Source organism: Aedes aegypti, chromosome 2, assembly GCF_002204515.2.
Source record: "Aedes aegypti strain LVP_AGWG chromosome 2, AaegL5.0 Primary Assembly, whole genome shotgun sequence".
Lineage (NCBI taxonomy): Eukaryota > Metazoa > Arthropoda > Insecta > Diptera > Culicidae > Aedes > Aedes aegypti.
In genome coordinates this window covers 454,777,387-454,797,871 of record NC_035108.1, presented here as the reverse complement: position 1 = coordinate 454,797,871, position 20,485 = coordinate 454,777,387, and the positions used below count along the sequence as shown (strand labels likewise).

At 38.7% G+C, this 20,485-nt stretch overlaps 1 protein-coding gene across 5 annotated transcripts in view; it reads right to left on the bottom strand.

The window, feature by feature from the left end:
* Positions 1-2,710: 2,710 nt before the first annotated feature.
* LOC5570853 (guanine nucleotide-binding protein subunit alpha homolog) overlaps positions 2,711-20,485 on the bottom strand; it is a 54,893-nt gene continuing 37,118 nt past the window's right edge. For all 5 annotated transcript variants that reach the window (XM_001653319.2, XM_021848079.1, XM_021848080.1 and 2 more), the window contains exons 4-7: positions 17,101-17,306; positions 3,870-4,001; positions 3,651-3,790; positions 2,711-3,595 (exon numbers count right to left, since the gene is read on the bottom strand). In XM_001653319.2, the coding sequence (XP_001653369.1) occupies positions 3,238-3,595; positions 3,651-3,790; positions 3,870-4,001; positions 17,101-17,306 (836 nt within the window). In that variant the 3' untranslated portion in view covers positions 2,711-3,237. The remainder of the gene's footprint in view (positions 3,596-3,650; positions 3,791-3,869; positions 4,002-17,100; positions 17,307-20,485) is intronic.

The following is a 20,485-nucleotide window of genomic DNA, read 5'->3' as shown; positions in this document are numbered from 1 at the left end:
TGGTATCGATCCGGGATTGTTACCTTATTGAGGGCACGGTAATCACCCACAAAACGCCATTGTCCGTTCTTTTTCGGTACGCAGTGTAACGGACTTGCCCAAGCGCTAGCAGATGGACGACAGATACCTAAGTCGGACATGAGCTGGAATTCTTTTTTCGCGGCTTCAAGCTTGTCTGGAGCCAGTCTACGAGCTTTGGATGCGACTGGCCCCCCTTGGTTTTTTTTTTCCTCTGTGGGGACATGATACCACTGCGACCATTAAGTTGATCTATTGTGGTGTGATGTTTCACATCTCTTTCCTTTACAGCAGATCGCATAGTGGACGGGAGCGTTATCTCGCGGTATTCCAACAACAAATCCCTGAACGGATGATTCGAATCCACTGTCGTCACGGTGTGAATTTCAGCCGCCGATAGACCACCCAATGATTTCAAGTTGGTCTTCGCATCGATTAGACGTTTATTTTTGAGATCCACGAGCAGGCCGTAGAACGCGAGGAAATCCGCTCCAATGATTGGCACACCGACATCAGCAACAACAAAATTCCAGGGAAACTGCCGGCGGAGACCAAGATCCATGGTGATATAACGGGAATCATATGTTTTAATGACGGTTCCGTTTGCAGCGTGTAAGCGGAATGATGAGGGTCCCTTGTTCCGGTCTTTCTTTGAAGCCGGCACGATCGACACATCCGACCCTGTGTCGATCAGATATCGACAGGAAGTTGAACGATCATAAAGCAAAAGACGGCGACTTTCACAGATTCCGTCCACCTTCGCCGTTTCAGGTGAACTGCTGCTTAGTTTTTTGGGACATTGTAGGCACATGGCTCACGGCCGTCCGTACTTCCGATGATACCAGCAGATTGTTTCTGCTGGAGCTGTACCTTGTCGGACTCTAGATGACGATCGGCTCCTGGCGCCGGATGTTTTTAGCCGACGTACTTCGGCTGTAAGCGCTACTATCTGCTCCTTAAGGCCGAATCCAGACACAGTAGAAGTGGATGCGACGGATGGAGATGATATTTCAACCATCTTATCAGCCATTTGTGCCAACTGATCGGACACATGTGAAATTATGGATTGATCCATTTTACTGATAATGTGGTAGTACTTCGTTTCGTCTTGTACTACCCCAGCAAGCGCAAACTGGGCTTCCGCTTGGGCGAACCACATCGTAGGGTCGCCCTTCCAGAAGTCTGGAAGCTTCACTGCCACCGCCGCGGTAACAGCATTGTTTTGCTGATTCTGATTTCCGAACGACATTTCGTTCAAGATGGCGTCCAATGTTCGAGAACAAGAAAATCAGCTTTTTCATTGCACTAATTGTTTCCTACGGTCGTTTACGTTTTGTTTTCAGCGTCGCGGGTCACCAATGTGGACACTACATTCGTCGGACGGAATAAAACGAATAAAACGTGATATTAATTACTAATAGTAAACCGAGAACTTTATTTTGTCTTCTTCGCAGTAGCAACAATTTCGAATGAACTGGCTCTTCGCTATCAATGTGATGGATTTTACTAAGGTGGCGCAGATGATTGATGCGTACCACTAGTTCTCTCTTTTGTTCTCCCGCTGTTCTTATGCAGCGCAAATAGTGACGTCACTATTTGCGCTGCATAAGAACAGCGGGAGAATGAAAGAGAGAACTAGTGGCACGCATGAATCATCTGCGCCACCTTAGTAAAATCCATCACATTGCTTCGCTATGCCATGAATGTGTGTGTGTCAGAAACTAGTCGTCGAGGGGCGCATCAATAGTTTCGGCACGACACCACAGTTCAATCAATTCCGCTCAACGAAAATTGTGTGAAATTTGTCTTGTGGGAGTATCTGAGAAATCGCACTCCTATTTTGAAGGGTCTCCGAATCAGACTCAGCACTGTACCCCGAAAGCCCTAGCTACGCCACTGCTAAAAGTTAGAGTAGAATCTTCTTCAATTGAAGTTTCCTTGGGCATAAAGTAAGAATGCATTACCACACGTTTTACATGAATGCAAAAATGGCAACTTTGGTAAAGAAAGCGTTCACCTGATAGCTTTCGAAGTGCTTATTGGAAACTATGCAGATGAACTCTGCCTTTCTACGCATAGGTATTTGTCCCGCAGTCCAAAAGGTTTGCATAGAATTAGTAGGTCACTTTAGATTTGCCCAAACGGTGCCACGATTTTTACAGTGCGAAAATTTTCAATGACTCTCCCTTACTCGATATTTCGTATTTCGATATCGAGTTAGAGATCCATAGAAAAAGTTGGTTTTCAAGGCTAACTCGATGGTCCCTTTGATCGCAGTTGCACTGGTTTTGTGTTCTGTTACTCGATACCTCCCTAACTCGGTGGTCCCTTCAATATCGAGTAAGGGAGAGTTGACTGTACTAGTAAAGACTCAGACGTAATCAAGGATGAACTAGAAACTTCTCATCAAATAGCTTTTTTTTTTGCATGACCATATTTCTTTTTCAAATTGAAGTTGGAAAATGGAGAAAGAAGTTGGCACTATGAACCATAAATTTGGCTAAAAACAAGATTTTCATTTTTACAGAAAGCAATACCTATCGATTGTAAAACGAGCGTAAGATGAAATTTAAATATGGCAGTTCCATAGAAAAGAGAGGAGATTCGATACCTATGCTCTTGCATACATACGTGTCAGGGTCAGGGTCAGCTATCGTCTTAGTCGTCGTCAATTCAGTAACATACAACCCAATTTCCGCTTTATCTGTGCATACATTCTAAACTGTATTGTTCCTACTATTCAAATGCGTTCTACATACTAAGATCTATACGTTTTCACTTTTCTTCGATCGAATATTATTTCATTACCTTCGAGCTGAACAATATTACTACTGCTAGTTCAACTGTACTTTATTCGCTAACCTATTTAGCCTATTGAATACCGTGATGGAAATTCTGAATTTCCATTCTATTTGTGCATGTGCGTTTCTCGTTTGCGGAAGAAAAACAACTGAAATCTCTTCCAGAGGAAACAAAACGTAAAAACAATGATATACGAGGGGAAATAAATTACACCTTTTATGCGTCCATACCGCACTTACACGCCATTCCGCATCTAGGAAACATCTTTCTGCAGGTTACCAATAATTAACAAACAAAAAACTTGTGGCGAATACTTTGGGGAGTTCTCTACAGGACGAAACCTAACTCGCTAATAATAATAATCAACAGAAAGCACACCCGTTGTAAAGCGCAATGAAGCGTTCCGATAGACACGTTCTACTGCAACATCAGCGCCGACAGGTTCCGCTGCAGGATCGTGTCCTTGACCGAGCTGAACACGACCTGGATGTTCTGGGTGTCGACCGCGTTGGTGAAGTGATGATAGATGGGCGTTTTGGTATTCTTGCGCACGTTCATGAACATCTGCAGGATGAAGTTCTGCACGTCCAGGATCGAATGCGGGTTGCCGGTGAACTGCGGATAGTACCAGCGGATGTCCGTGTCCGGGTTCTTGACCTTCTGCGCTAGCAGGTCCGTTTTGTTCAGAAACAGGATGATCGAGATGCCCTGGAACGTGGTGTTATTTACAATCGTATCGAAGATGTTCCGGGACTCCTCCAGCCGATTGGTTTTCCTGTAAGTGGTTATAGAATTATGATACGTTCAAATCTTTTCCGTAGAATACTCACCTGTCCTCGGCTAGGACCTGATCGAACTCGGATGTGGAAACTAGAAAGAGAATCGACGTCACCGAACAGTCGAAGCATTTGGTCCACTTTTGTCGCTGCGTCCGCTGGCCGCCAACGTCGACAAACACGAACGGAATGTTCTGCACAAAAGATTATTCAAATTAAGAATCGGTGTTAGACGAGTTGGAATTGCGCCACACAACAGATGATATTTATTACCTGTATTCTAATTGTAAATTCAAATACGCCCTTGGTTGCCTTGCGACAGTGCAGTATATCACGATGGGTGGGAACGTAGTCTAACCTTGATATCCGGTCTAAATCGTCTAAGAAATAACTAACAGAATCACTCTGCGAAGTAGAAAAGAGAAAAAATAAAAATGTTTCGATTATTAAAATTGCATGAAACTACGCGACGACGCCGACGTTGAGGAGTCGCCATCAAGCCATCAAGTAAAACCACAGAATCATAAATCGAGACTGCGAGTAGAGGAACCAGTTCATTGACGGTGACGAAGTTGTGTAATTGGATCTGCATGTTAGCGCCCTTAATTAATCCTGCTGCTAGGGTGTTAAACTGTTTTCACGGATCAATTCCTCAACGCGCGTCGGGGTCTCTGTGTGGCATTTAAGCGTTCCGAGAAAACATAGATATAATTTCCACTTACTGGCTTGGGCGAGCAGTACTGCTTCAAAATATCATTCATAATCGATGCTCAAATAAGGTGCCCGTTTGTAACAGCCTGCAGCGTTTTAAGCCGTTGTCGCATTAGTGTACGGTGAACAAACCAATGCACAGCTCGTTATTTGCACCCATTCGCCAGATCAGGTAGGTTGTTTGTTATATGGATTTTTGCAGCTTAGCAGCTCTTGATCCCACTTGCAAGAATCTCCCACGCGGTAAAACATACCCTCTAATGGAGGAGATTTACTGGCTCGTTTAGGATGGTGGGTGCAATATAAACGTCTACTGAATGGGCTCATAAAATAATGCAAAAGTCACTCACATTAGATTAATTTAGTGCGACTTATATGCACCACGTTTATTTTCTTGGTGAAGTATAATTAAGGTCTATCAGGTATCAGGTATTAGAAGGCTGCAGGGTGTCCATTCAAAATCAGTTTTCCAATTCCCGGATTTTTCCCGGATGCCTAAAATTTCCAAACCGTACTCAAGATCCTTCAACTTGAAACTTTCCACCAAGTTTTACCTTTGTCAGGAAGAGCTGATATTCGATTTGACATTCAAAATATTTGTTTTCAAATTCAAAGGATTTTTTGTCGTCAAAAATCTTTATACTTTTTGGTCACATTAGAACATCATTCCATTTTTTTACATATAGATTTTCAAATAATCGAAAATATTAGCAATACCATTGCAGTTACATATAAGATTAAATAGAGTAGAGGATTCAATAGGTGTTGAAATCTAATCACTGGAGAGCTTTGTAAATTCCACAACTGTTTGCTTTAGGATGTTGAGTAGTACAGAATTAAGCGAAGCATATGCCACTTTTTTATTTTGTTTTCATACCAAATGTTCAAATTTGGAGAGCTTGCTCTTAGTTATTTAGGAATTATTTCAAAGGAACCCACACCATAGATTATTGGTTTAAATTCCGAAAGATTTTCGGACAGATATGTGTTAAAGATTTATTGGAAAATCCAATAGATCAACACTAAACAACTAAGAACTCTGGCTCAAATTATTTTTAGACTAAGTCATCGATTTTTTTTTTTAGATAAATCAATTCAAATTGTTGGTAAGTAATCACTACAAATTATTGGATCCGGTGAAAAACAGTATTTAGCATGGTGAAAATAACATTCCAGTATTTATTTTCAGTCGTGAGAATATCTAAATGTTGACTATAGTTCTACAAAAGAGAAAAGATCAATAGCCAATCCAATCTTTCCTAGGAAGGCCTTACAAATTATACGTTATTTCCAGAACCCATAACCGTAGAAAATTCATAATCTAGTGAAATTCTCAATTGATTCAAGGAAGTAGGGAAGTAGCTGAAACGATATCTCGCCATAAGAACATTTCAACATAGAATTTGCATAAGGGCTTATCTGCATTCATCGATTTTTCTTCCTTCATCATTGCTCTGTTTGTATTATTGCAGAAAACTGATTTATTTTTAGTAACATGTTTTTGTTCTGTAAGAGAAATAATCACTTTATCTAGTTTCCTTGTTCATATTGAAATATAAAAGATTTATTTTGGCGAAGTTATGAAAACAAAAAAAAATCGATGACGAGAAACCGCTCATATCAAATGAGCTTTTATGAAGGAAGAACAGTAAATCGTTGTTCCTCTATGAAGCTTATCAAAAAATGACATAAATTCATAACAGCATCCTTCAAGCAATCCATCTACCCAAGTATACCTAACCAAGCGGTTATCAAGAATAAGAATCTCCAAAAATCCACCATACAGAAAAAACAAATAATAATAAAATGTGGGCTTCGTGGCCTTGCGGTTAGCGGCGTATTGTGCCACGGGGTGTGGGTTCGATTCCCGCTCCAGTCGATGAAAACTTTTCGTCAAACTTAAAATTCATCGCTAGGCTACTGGGTGTTTCATGTTTTCCGTTGCCTAATGTTAGTGATCGTTCAGTCTGTGCAGCCTATGTGCTGAAGACGCACAGAGGAGTAACTAGAACAAATTCGTGGCCATAATTTCAAATTCACAAAGTTGAAGTATTTGATTCGAGTATATTTTTTGACATACCTGATAGATTCCTTCATCATGTGGCATGAATAATAAGTCGTCAAAATTGGTTGAATAAATGTGATAAATTTCGAAAATGTGACATCTTTTTGAACTATTTTGTGCCTTTTCGAAACATGTCTGACAATATCGCCTTTTGTAAATTATTCTCTTATAATTGCAAAAATATTTTACTGCTCTTCTTTTATATGACTATTGGAGCCACTTCTGAACATATTTTATAAAAACTAAAATATTTTTTCCGGATCTTTGAAGCAAGTCAATTAGGTGTTATTTTTTTCATTTTTAGACTACTTTGTAGATGAAAAAGTTACTTTATACGGCAAGATCCGGCAAATTTCTGTAGCAGGATAAAAGCTACATATGTTTACTCTTCATTTCATGTTAAAACCTTCCGCATCTGTCCGCACTTGAAATTTTAAGCGATTTGAAAAAGTGCATTTTTTATCAATTGTAAGCATTTTTTTTAGCGTGCATTACAACAACACTTCGATATGTTTCCACGTGAAAGCTATGTTTTTTTATTCAAAGCGCTCAAAATCATAAAACAACAACATAAAAGGGGGTCTTCATGAGCTACGTGAAGGGTCAAACAAGGATGGTCATCATTATACGCTTCCAATCGCAAACCGCAACATACTGTTAGCCATCTATACTTTGGTAGCGCAACTAGTCAGATGATGAGAGATTTGATTTTTCACGCATCCATCACATGCCGCTGTGGGGAAAAATGTTTTATTTTCCTGATATAAGACGGTTTACAGTGAAACAGTTAGGCGGAAAAGGTAGGAATATCCATTCTCTATGTTCTACATACGATTGTTTTTTTGTATTATTGCACTACTTTCATAAAAATTCAAATCCGGCTGGTATGAGCACTTGTTTGAGGTTGGAAAACCTGGATATGTGAGGTTAGTTTCATTGGAACTTTCGCCTGAGAGATTTTTGCGCTTGAATGAAACACGCTTCGGGACATTCTCCGCTGTCCCAAAAATACCATTGGGTAGATAAATGAATTCTCTACCATTGGATCTCATTCAATTTCATACATAAGTGAAGTAAGCGGTGAAAATAAATATTTTGTTCCGAATGTTTTGAAACCATGAATGAGTTTGACATTGCTCTCGTCAACCATCATCATGACGACAGCAGCACACCCCACCGGACGAATTGTCGTATTGGTAGCGAATTCATCGCGGCTTACGCAATCAATGAAAAACTCAATGAATATAACAACGCTTCTTGTATGTGTGTGTGATTTTGGTTTGAAGTGATCTGGGAAACCATTTTTGACAACTTTAGTCTATTGTGATTAAGCCCAGGGCTAAAAATCTCATTAATAAAGATAGAAAAAAAGCTTCAGAGATGAATAAAGAAGGTATGTAAATATATTTGAGCTTGACATCATACACTGAGCTTTTTCGTGTAGATGAATCGTATTAGTAGGAGTTTTGGTTTAATTGTTGAAATTAAATTATGATATGATGATCTTTTCATTCATAAACGATTTCTTACGTTCAACTTTATTGCTCTTTTAACATTCGTTAATGAATGAGTTTCAAATGAATGGAAACAAAATAAAATAGGATATGAATCTGCCATTGGTTGAAAATTCATTTCAATTTGTATTGTTGTATCGACAGGCTCTGTGGAGAACTACAAAACTGTCAAACGGCGGTACATGTACACCTTAATCAGGTCCGTCCAACTCGGGCTCAGATTGGGTACCACTTCTAGTACTGCATTTGGTCCCTCGGTAGTGCAAAAGGTACCCAAGTTTGACAGATCGCAGTACACTTTTCACGGCATTCTAGATTACCTTATGAGCCATAAAATTTAGGGCAACTACAAGGGACATGGAGGTCTTTAATTTGTCTTTGCCTTAATGCTCCAATGCAATGGAAAGCTTGATGAGATGTTTAAGTTTATGGAGGATGAACTTATAAAAGAACTCAAATGTTCCAAGAACGATATGCCCATTGCGAAGCAACATTTTAGAAGATTCACAGCAGATTTCAAACAGAGGTGGATTCAAGCTGCATATCACCAAAAACGTTTTCTTCAAATTCAATCTAATTGGTTAGACGGTTCTATGCATTTTCCATTTGAAAGAAGGGTAGTTAGCTCCGATGCTGGACGACCGAACATAGAATTTTCTGAGTCGAGTGAGCGAAGCAAGCGGCGTAAAACGCAAGAACTTCGTGAAAATGTACCTCTTGAAGAGTTAACATATGCTACACAGATGAGTTTGAGAGGGTCCGGGAATACCGCAGCTGCTGAAATTGTTAAAGATATCAGTAAGATTCCATCACAAGCAGGGGTACTTCAAAAAGCATTGAAAGAAATTGAAACTCCCTCAGCCAAAAAGCATTCTCCTTTGGAAGCCTTAGCTCTCTTCATTGAAGTCATTGGGGTCATGGTATGTTCAGTAATCCTTGAAAAGATTGATCTAGTGTAATTTCAGGAGATGTCTCTGGAAAATTTTCTAGAGGAATCTCTGAAAGAATACCAAAAGGAAACGCTTGAAAAATTCCAGAAAAAATCTCCGGAGTATTTTTGGAAGAATTCCTGAAACAAAGAATGGAGAAATTTCTAGAGGAAAGATTTGACTGAAGGAATCTATGAAGGAATCCAAACTGAAATGATATACATTGCTTGCTAAATCTCTAAAGGAATCGCTAATGATACTTTCTCCTGGAGGAATTGCTGAAGGTATTCATTGAGCCCTTTCTCATGGCGAATAAACTTTTTTTTATTTCTGAAGGAATCTATGGACAAATTGCTGTAGGGATTACAGTTGAGATTGTCTTGGAGGTTTCATGGAGAAATCTCTGGCAGTCTCTGGAGATATTTCGAGAGGAATTTTTGAAGGAATTTCTGGAGGTTTTCCTGAAGGAACTCCTAGATCCCCATTTAAACTGGAATCAAAATTGATTTTGCTGGCAAAAGTTATAATTCGTCAGCAATGAAATGTCGTTGGACTTATAGAAAAAAAAAACATTGTCGAAATATTCCTCATATTATAACTATTTTTTGTAATTTGGCAGTAAAGGCCGTGTTTTTCGAGTATGATAATTTTATGTTTGGGAGGCCCACCCAAGTAACATTTTTAGTTTTTTCATTTACTACAAGCTGTTGTTACCACCATATCGTTAAAACTCATTTTAGAACTTATTAGTCTTAATAACCTTAAAAAACCTTTGAAAAAACTCCGTTAAGCCCGAAAAGGCCCACACTACAGGAGGTTGTTAAGACTATACCTTAAAACCGTTTCTAAACTTCTTAGTTTTATATCGTATGAATACATCTACCCTTGTAGTATGCTATAAAACATTCATCAGAGCTATTGTATAGCCTTTTTGAGCTCAACTAGCGGTATTAAATCTTTTACGATATCCTAATACACGGAATAAAACCAATGTTAAGAGCTTATGATTGAACAAACATCAACCAATAATTTGTTTATAAACCATAATCTTTTTTTGATATTGAAACCATCATGATGTCTGCCGACTCATAATAATCAATTAAAATAATCATTTTTTGCGTGGCAGAAAATTTCCTTACGATCGCGTGAAATTCCTGCCAATAAAAATTTACTGGTGGAATGGCATAAAATTTTTCGATTTACAGCAACGCGCCACAATTACGACATCATTATTGGCTATCCAATATTTTACTCCATTCCATTTTCAGAATGATTTCATGCTCATCTCAATCATAAATTGAAATTTCCCACGCATATTGTAATTATCAATCCAAAACGGCGACAATAAAAATGGATTCCATCCAGTTAAATCTTGCTGGTCTTGTGTGGGATGGTTTAAGATCAATTGGTTATTATTCCGAACAATATAATCATTCATAAACGCTTTTGACCTTAAGAACCCGTGCGCAAAACCCTCACTGGCTAAAATATTCCTAAATCAGAATATTTGTTCTGCACTAAGACGAATTGGTTTTTTGGGAGCCTTGACATAAACTTAATGCACTCAGGAAAGCTGATGCTGTCAAAAAGGTAAACAAATCGGAAGATTCAATTTTGTGATGCGATTCATTTTATTAAATTTGTGTCGTTATGTGTCTAACTGTGTAATTGGAATGAATTGTTATAATAAAGCCCGTCGTGCTTGATCGGTTGTATTGATGCAGAAAACGGTAAATGATAAGTGCCTGAAAAATGAAACCTTTTTTCGTGTAGGTCAGCTGTTGTGTCCAGCATAGTTGTCCCACTAGAACGGGAAGTTCAGGCAAGTATGGGGAAAATATGCGGTAGTCTGTTAATTCTTTGAGAGGAATATTTGTCATTTCTATGTTTGCGTTCTGATAAATCCATAATTCACTACGTGATTATCATTATCAACATAATGATATTGATAACCACACGCAGACTGCATTCCAATAACATGCATCAGATAGTTGAGTTTTAAGAAGGATTTAACATGACTTAGCGTAGTCTTAGAAGTTTTACTTATGCCTTGACAAGACAAGCAAAATGAGGTTTTAAGTATAGGTTTTAATAGACACTACACAGCTCCTTCGAAATACAATTTATTATCAAAAAATGTGGCCAGCAAATAAGTTTTAACGGGAGCTCTTGTAGATATCTACAAAGCATTTTAAAGTGGGTTTTACCAAAAAGAACGTTTGGCACTTTGCAATGCTTTATTAAAACTGTTAGGAATGAATACATCTCTAATAAAACCTCCATAAATAACATCTAAGATCAAAAAGCACTGAAATTGTTACTTGGGCAATAACCGTAGCGGTTAACGCGCAACTTTTCAGCAAGACTATGCTGAGTGAAATGGGTTTAAATCCTACCGGTCGAGGATTTTTTTGGATTGGAAATGTTTTCGACTTACCAGAGTATAAAGTATCTTCGCACCTGTCACACGATATACACATACACATACACAAAAATGGTCAAAAAATAAAGGAAGCTCTCAGTAAATAACTGTGAAAGTTCTCATAAGAATACTAAGCTGAGAAGCAGTCTCTATCACGGTTGAGACGAAATGCTAGAAACAATGAGAAGAATAGTATGTTTGATTGTTGGCATGGTGACTTTCTAGATCTGGTTCAAAATCATAACTTTTGAGCTGTCGCATGAAGGAACAGGTTCCGGAATACTCCGACCAAATCCGGCCAAATCAAATTGTTGGTTCTCTTGGTGTTCTTGGTTATCGGAATGGAAACCATGACATTTGAACCGTCGTACATACATGCGTATGAACTTCTGAATATGATATGTGCCAGTTGAAACAGGTTCCAGGTGCCCTTGTGACCAGAATGGCCTTACTCACAAAAATACATAGTAGGGTTCCATACCTTTCATATAAAGCTAAAAGAATCGGTTTAAAAATGTATTTTTGAGAGCTTAGCTTAGCTTAGCTTAGACTGACTACACATATCAATGGTTGCTATTCCGTGATTGACCGAAGTCAGTGAAAATGCACAAAGAATCAACTAGAAGTTCGGCTGGGATTGGCCATAATCTTCTTCAGTGTGCATAATTCAGTGCCTCTATTTATACAGGGTCAATAACGGCGCCGGCCACGTCCTTGCAGTCAGGTGGGATTGGGGGAAGGAATGTTAGTGTGTAACCTTTGCTATTTGGAGACCGTGTTTGCCTCTGCATCTCCACAAAGGTTACTGGGAGGGATGTTTGTTAATGGTAAGGATCGTTGGGTCACAGGATTCACTTTGATAAGCGATTAGACCATGATAAATAATGATTTGTGAGATATATACATGCTTATTTGTAAATATAATATTTTCATTTTATATGAACAATTTCTATGTAGTGGAAAATTATGCCGACACTTGATGTGACGAACCATTCAAAGTTTGTTGAACAAATACCTAAATGTAACATTCCTACAGCTGTCAGGACGAAATGTGTTATTATATTTTACTTATTTGAAAAGAAACAAAAAACTCGATTGGTTGGAACATCATAGAACACTCTTATTCTTATGCCGACACTTACAGTGGCGAACCATCCAAAGTTTGTTGAATAAAGTGAACCTTTCGCAAGTCTACACTTGTAGTGTCGAACCATTCAAAGTTTTTTTTTAATTACAAAAATAAAGGTAAAAAGGGGTGTTCTGTTTTGAAACGAGCTCACCAATTGATCCTTTATCCTTCACTGTGCAGCCACAATCCACTCTCAGCCTCACTCGTTTGCTCGGCTATATAAAAGCACTCAGAAAAAAATAGGCGCGCGACCCGAAAAGGAAAAAAAAACTTGGCTTTCTTGACGCACTGCCCAGCAGCAAGCGTCAAGGTCAAAGGATCAAAAAGAACTCCCCATCAAGTCGATCATTACGATAAACAAAAAAGTTAGGATCTCTTTTGAGTTTAGATCCAGGTTTTAAATACATTTCGGTAATAACTGCTATATGCACGTTATTAACTGTAAGAAAATTAAACAGCTCGTCCTCTTTACCATTCAAAGAACCATCATTCCAATTTAAAATATTTAAATTATTTGGATCCATTAGAAAAACGTAATCCAATAACAATTTGATTAGTAAATTTTACACCAACTTGGACTGCTTCAGTCATAGTGGTGGCTTTGAACATTGCATCAATCATTAGATTCAATTGTTCAGTCAGAAAATTAAAATCAGAGGCAGACATATCACTTGAAGTGGATACATTATCTGATGATCTGGAATTTTCGGTAGACGAAGAAGCAGAGTAGGAGTTACCTGTGGTGGTAGGGTTTTTTTTTCATTTGATTTGAAACAAGTAGAATGGGTACTCATAGTACGAATAGGGGAGGAGTTCAAATTACCTGCTACGATATCGGCAAAGGATTTTCCGTGGGTAGATACATTCGAAATTGAAAGATTCGAACGGCTACCCGACGGATTAAAATTTGTTTGTGAATGAGCATTACTATGATCTTCCTTAGCCGAGTGGTTAGAGTCTGCGGCTACAAAGCAAAGCCATGCTGAAGGTGTCTGGGTTCGAATCCCGGTCGGTCCAGGATCTTTTCGTAATGGAAATTTCCTTGACTTCCCTGGGCATAGAGTATCATTGTACCTGCCACACGAGATACGAATGCGAAAATGGCAACATTGGCAAAGAAAGCTCTCAGTTAACAACTGTGGAAGTACTCATAAGAACACTACGCTGAGAAGCAGGCTCTGTCCCAGTGAGGACGTAATACCAAGAAGAAGAAGAAGATGATCTTCCTGATGGGTATGATTCCTAATCAAGCGATCGTCAACTGAAAAATGAGTATTGTTCGATACTCTACCAGGCAAATTCCGGAAACGACCGTTATCGTAACGGATATTATCTTTCATCTGCCTGGCGCCTCAATAACTCTCCTTCGCGAAGGACAATCCCAAACATTGGACTTATGATTGTTCCCGCAATTTGAGCATATAAACTTGGTGGTATCTTCCTTCACTGGACAGACGTCCTTGGCGTGAGAAGAACCTCCGCAAATCATGCATTTGGCATTCATGCGGCAATTTTTTGTACCATGACCCCACTTTTGGCACCGACGGCACTGTGTGGGGTTCTGGTAATTTCCTCCAGGTTTCTGGAAATGTTCCCATGTCACACGGACATCGAACATAAGTTTTGCTTTTTCTAAAGCTTTAATATTATTTAGTTCTGTTTTGTTAAAGTGAACTAAATAATATTCTTTAGAAAGCCCTTTCCGAACAATGCCAGATTGGGTTCTCTTTTTCATAATGATTACTTGGACTGTGGAAAATCCAAGTAAATCATTTATTCCATTTTTGATCTCTTCAGGTGACTTATGGTCATTTGAGAGACCTTTCAAGACGACTTTGAACAAACGTTCAGTTTTGTCGTCATAAGTTAAAAAATGTGTTCGCATTCCGGAGAAACGTCTTTTCTTCCCACGTTTAGTGACAGTTTTAAATACTACTTTTTTGGAAGGAAGTTGTGAATTCAGGGATTGGAAGGGTGCTTCCCTTAATTTGTAGTTGCAACCATGTTTAGTGAAAAAAAAAACGAAAGCAGACGTGACCTCCTAAGAGGTTTTTTCCCAAGACGGTGTCCAAGAAGGATTACTATCGCTAGTTTTCGCCAACGGGTCCAACTAAAAATCGAAGGCACGGGTCCATACAAGGATCGTAAAGGGATCAATAGTAGAAAAAATAGTACTGAAAAGTACTGTTTTAATAGCACTGGAAAGTACTGTTATATCGCTTAAGGTAGTTTAAAAAAAAATCAAGAGCAGAGAGAATTCGTGTACGCACAGCACGAAGGTACGATGCGCATTACATGTATTTAATTGAAGCAAGCAATGTATACATTAAATACAGTCGAACAACAATACAAATTAGTCTCAAAAGGAAGGTCAGCAAAAATTATCACCGAATGAATGTTTAAAAAATTAGTTCGACTCATAATCGAAGCAATACATTTTATAGGGCATTACACGTATAAAGTTACACAACGATTCTCGTCATATTGGACAATGCTTCAACTCCTTTCACAATACCCCCAGAGATAACAAACAAGAATTACAACGCAATCCGGTACCATTTCGTTTTAATCCCCGCGATTGGTATCTAAAATGGCCCAAGCAAATACCCTGACAATAATCCGCCACATCGCAATCCAAATGCAAGGGTAATCGTTCAATATTGCCGTTTTAATTAGTGCAATTGAAGTGCCAGTCTGATCGAAGCGTGGAGCACTTTTCCTACCGCTGATCACAGCGAATTGCATTCTGAACGAGTACGGATTCCTGTTCGATTGAACCACGACGCTTGTAGTGGGTATTGCCATTATGCAGCAGCAGCAGTAGCAGAGCAAATCCAGCCGATTAAATGTGTTTACTTTTATTTTATTTATTGATACTTTTTACAACCTGATGCTATTGGCCGCCGCCGCCGCCTGGTTGTGTGTGAGCACTCTCGAGTTGACGGCGAACAATCCACGAGTGTAAATATTTGCTGTTTGTTTTGGGAACTGCCAGCCAAGAGTCAAGTCAGGGCAAAGCCGGGCGCGTTGTCTGGTTTACTGGAAAAGAAAACAATTGCACCATTTTCTCCCGATATGGGCGTGAGAACCCCACTTCTGTCAGACGGGAATTGATGAATTGTAGGTCAAGGGCGGATATCCAATTGCAGGGCATATAACAAACCGTGAATATTCAAATATGGAACTTCAAAGATCAAATGATAAAAATGATCCAGATTGAGTCGAAATTATCAGAAATCTGTCGGGCAATCCTATGAAATAAGTCTCACGGCATATCTGCAATGATCGGTTTTTACGGATTGGACGTTACGCGAAGTTCAGTTAATTCAAGCATAATATTTCAAATCGGCGTATCTAACAATCGGGAGGATTCGAGAAAAATGCGATGCAATATATTGCAAAGAATTTTAAATCCTGTTTAAAATGTTTTGCATTTTTTCTATTGCTAAGTTTTTCAGTAAAATCAATAGTTTCATAGCAAGAATTTTCATAATTATAGTTGCATATAAAACTGATACGCCCTTTTTTAAATTACCCGTAAGCCAAAATGGTCGCATTATCTTGTAAAACACGTATTGTAGCATACCGAAAACATGCGTTAATTTCAGTCTCAATCAAAGATGGTCGAATTTCCGCGACTGACCGATTTGACATGGAATTCGTCAAACCAGATCTCAGGTTTCGGTGAGATCAACGAATTGCCGGAAATGTAACCTTTGAAATTAGAGTAATTAATTTCTTGTTTGCCTAGCTCTCGGGTGGCAAGATTGTGAAAATAATCACAGAGCGGCGGGAAACCGCGCTCCAAATACCCACTATAACTATAACGAACACAAGACCCGCACAAAGGCATCACCGCCAGCGAACGGGGCGGTATTAAATATCATTACTGAGTTGGTTACAGTTTTGCGTCGCAGTTGGAAGTCATCAGCTTCGATCAACACTGATTTCCCACTGCAGCAGTGGAAGGGCAGCGAGCTGCAACACTCCCCCGCGACCGAACGCAGCAGCACGGGTTTCGAATTTGTGCTGCTAGAATTCAATTTAGCCTTTCTAAACCAAAGCACTTCAAAGCAATCGGAGCTGTCCGATTATCGTTATTTACAAACCAGCGAGTAATTAATTTCATAGGATTTAGCTGCAACTACTGGGGATGCGGGAGGTCTACCTACTACTATGTGAGCTATCATATTTAATGGAATTTTATTGGGGAAGTTGGCAGCTGGCCAGTAAGGAAGTTGCGTATTTCAAAAACTGCTTGGCTATTGTTTGTCAAAACACGATAACCCGATAAATAGTCAGTGACAAAAGTTAGTAAACAAATGCTGTTTTAGCATACAAAGTACCCATGTTTGGGAAGTTCGAATTGACTGAAAAATGAATGACGAACTACAATTAAGTAAGTATTTAAGTAAGAGTATGTTAGGATGTTTTTTTTAATTAAATCAAAAACGAAGTCGAGTCTAGTACACGTCATTGAAGACGGCTTTACAGTTGATGTCGAAATACGCGTATCTGTCAAAGGATACAAACTCTAAATGGAAAATGGTTTAGTACAAAATTCAGTTTTCATTTACTTATAAAAAAATCAGGTTATTTTTAATTCGTCATTCAAATTTTCATCCAAATGCAGCTACCAGTAGCTAAGATGCACAAATTGAGGCATTTTGTATCGAAAAACAGCATTTGATAACTAACTTTTGTCCCTGACTGTCCTTCCAGCTATATACTTACAATTTGAAACTCTCTCCGCCGATCGTAGGCCCTCCGGATGGCTCTGTCCTGCCAAAGCATGGCGATTAGTGGCACGTATTGGCGGAACTGTTCGGCGATCAGTATGCCACTGTGGAAAATCACCGCCTGGTTCGCGGCCAGCTGGGAGGTCGGATTCTCCCATGGTATATCTAGCTTATCCCTAGCGTCGCACAGCACTTGCATGCCTGAAATAAAGAAGAAAAGAATGATGAGAATTTGGTTGTGGTGTAAATTCCTAAATGTTGGTAATGGAAAAACTTCAAAAATCATCGGGCAATACTTGGATCTGGAGTTTATCTTTTTCTTTTTGAATAATATAGGATAGGATGAGTCCAAAATTGTCAGGCCTTCCTTAGCCGAGTGGTTAGCGTCCGCGGCTACAAAGCAAAGCCATGCTGAAGGTGTCTGGGTTCAATTCCCGATCGGTCCAGGATCTTTTCGTAATGGAAATTTCTTTGACTTCCCTGGGCATAGAGTATCATCGTACCTGCCACACGATATACGAATGCAAAAATGGCAATTTAGGCAAAGAAAGCTCTCAGTTAATAACTGTGGAAGTGCTCTTAAAACACTAAGCTGAGTAGACGGCTCTGTCTCAGTGGGGACGTTGAAGGCAAGAAGAAGAAGAAGAAGAGTCCAAAATTGGCCTTCACTATGGTCTGGATTCATTTTTGAAAACGCACGAAGTTGAAAATGCTACTCGTAGTTTGTGCATTTCATGCATATGATGAGTAGTATTTTAAACTCTGTGTGTTTCATGAATCGCGATGCGCAACTCAAATCTCAAATCTAAGTTGCCTAGTTCTGTGTTTAGTGAAATTCTAAAATTATTCGCTGAGGATTTTTTTCCAAGTCCTAAAACATCGTCTTGATGTTTATTAGATTGTAAGATCTTCTTCTTCTTCTTGAAATTACGTCCTCACTGGGACAGAGCCTGCTTCTCAGCTTAGTGTTCAACAGTAACAGTAATTAACTGAGAGCTTTCTTTGCCAAAGTTGCCATTTTCGTATTCGTATATCGTGTGGTAGGTACGATGATACTCTATGCCCAGGGAAGTCAAGTAAATTTCCATTACGAAAAGATCCTGGACCGACCGGGAATCGAACTCAGACACTTTTAGCATGGCTTTGCAAACAATGTAAGTGCTGCCAATAAATTTTCAATATAATAGCGCTGAATACCTGGTCGACTATCAATATTCGGTGCATCGTTACTATTCATGAATTACATTTTGCAACATGTACGTTGATTTTTCAATCGACTTTTAAAACATTCATAGCTTCTGAACAATGTGTATAATCTGAAGAGTATAGAAGTCCAAATAGCTTTTGCGATAAACGCGTTACTGTTAAGCGCATGGTGAGAGTCGTGGGTTCGATCCCACTGTCCGAGGATCTTTTTGGGTTAGAAATTTTCTCGATTTTCCAAGGCATAGCTTATTTTGTGCTTGTTACAGTATGGCAAAAAAAAATGGCAAAAAAGCTATCAGTAAATAACTATGGATGTTTTCATAAGAATACCAACTAGAGATTAGAAGTAGACTATCCTATTTATGACGTCGGACAAAACGCGGACAGAAAAAGAAGATCCAAGAAGGATTCTTGGGGTAGCTTTTCTTAACGCTGAAAAAATCGTGGTAGGAACTCTAGTGCGATTGCCTGGAAAAATCTCTGAATGTTTTTATAAACTCCGGGATAAACTTTATTAGATCTTTCTGGGAGCATTGGAAAAATTGCTGGGAATATTTGGAAGAATTCCTGTAGATTTTTTTTGGTAAAATTCTTGAAGAAATCCTGATCGCTGATGAAATTATTGTAGCAACCCATGTGAAAAATACTGACGCAAACAGTATTGAAATACTGTACGGTTTTGTTAATGTAAATTCTAGAAGTATCCCTTAAGCATCCTTTTGAAGAATCGATGTAGGATTTTCTGGACGATTTTTTAGGAGAATTTCTGAAGGAATCGCTGAAGGAATTTTAAATGTATCTCTGTAACATTAACTGGAATAATTCCAGGAGAAACTGGAAGCTATTTATTTAGGAATCCGTAAAGAAAGTCTTGAAGACACGTAGGAATCTCTAAAGGCCAGGGCCGCATTTACGGGGAGGGCGAGGGGCCCCCACATTTCAGGAGCCCCCTCAAATTTCGACAATCATATTTGTAGTTAAAATTCTACGAATAATTACACTTAGGCACATGGACTATTCAAATACATAGGAACCACTTATGAAAATTCGCCACAATAAATCGTGTTGAAATTCATAGCTTTGCCTTTTGAAACCAAAATTTTAAATCAAAAAATGTTTTCGCGGCAACCTGGATTCGAACCAAAGACCTTGTGATCGTTAGGCCCGTGCATACACCACGCGCCTATTGACGTCTTGATGTGAGTTTATGCTAAAACGACACATAAAGCGTTCGTATAGCAATAACCGTTCCACCTTTCATAAGGCAAAATGTATGCATTTCGATAGTTTAGTTCACAGCGTGTAGAATCAATGCAATATTACATACTTTTGTGATTTGACAGATACGGAATAATGGGCGAGATTTGTGCAAATAAACTCAAATAAAATTACTAAAACAAAATATTAGAACATTCAATGTGGGATTTTATTGACTTTATGAGAAACAAGAAGATTTGGATAAACAAGTAGAGTGCAATCTTTTGCTTAAATTCTCAACGGTGACATTCCAACTGTAATGAAATCTTTCTAAACGAAGTTTAAGAATAGGTTCAAATACAATGTGTATATCTGCAGATCAAGTAATAGAACTTATTTTTTAAAATAATTATTTTGAAAATGACTATCGATCACACTGCTGGGCTGGTAGTGTTTAAGTGCCTTGAATATAGGAACTTCGGAGACCTCTAGCTTGGAGGAAGACACCAGTCAGGACCAATCTCCTATTTTTTTAATTATTTTCCCTGGAATTCATCCTACAATTTTCCTAGGAATTCCTCTAAGAATTTTGTTTTAGATAACTCAAGTATATAACCTGGATTTTCCCAAGAATAACTATAGGAATTACCTTACAGATTCCAATCTGGAGAATTCGATTGCAGGATTAGTGAAAAAAATCTGGAGGAACACGTAATATGGCCCATGGAAAAAATCGGAGTAATCCCTGAGGAAACAACTGGAGGTAGCATCGTTGGAGTGCTCAAGGATTTATTGAAGAAAATTCTGGGAGAATTGGTAGAGGAATCTTCAGAAGAATTTCTAGAGAGATTCCTGCATTAGTTCTTGAAAGTATTTCAGATGAAATCTCTGGCCAAATCAATAAAAGATTTCTTGAAGTTTTTCCTCGAAACTTGTGAGACGAAATTCTTGAAGAACCTATTGAATAATCACGGTCA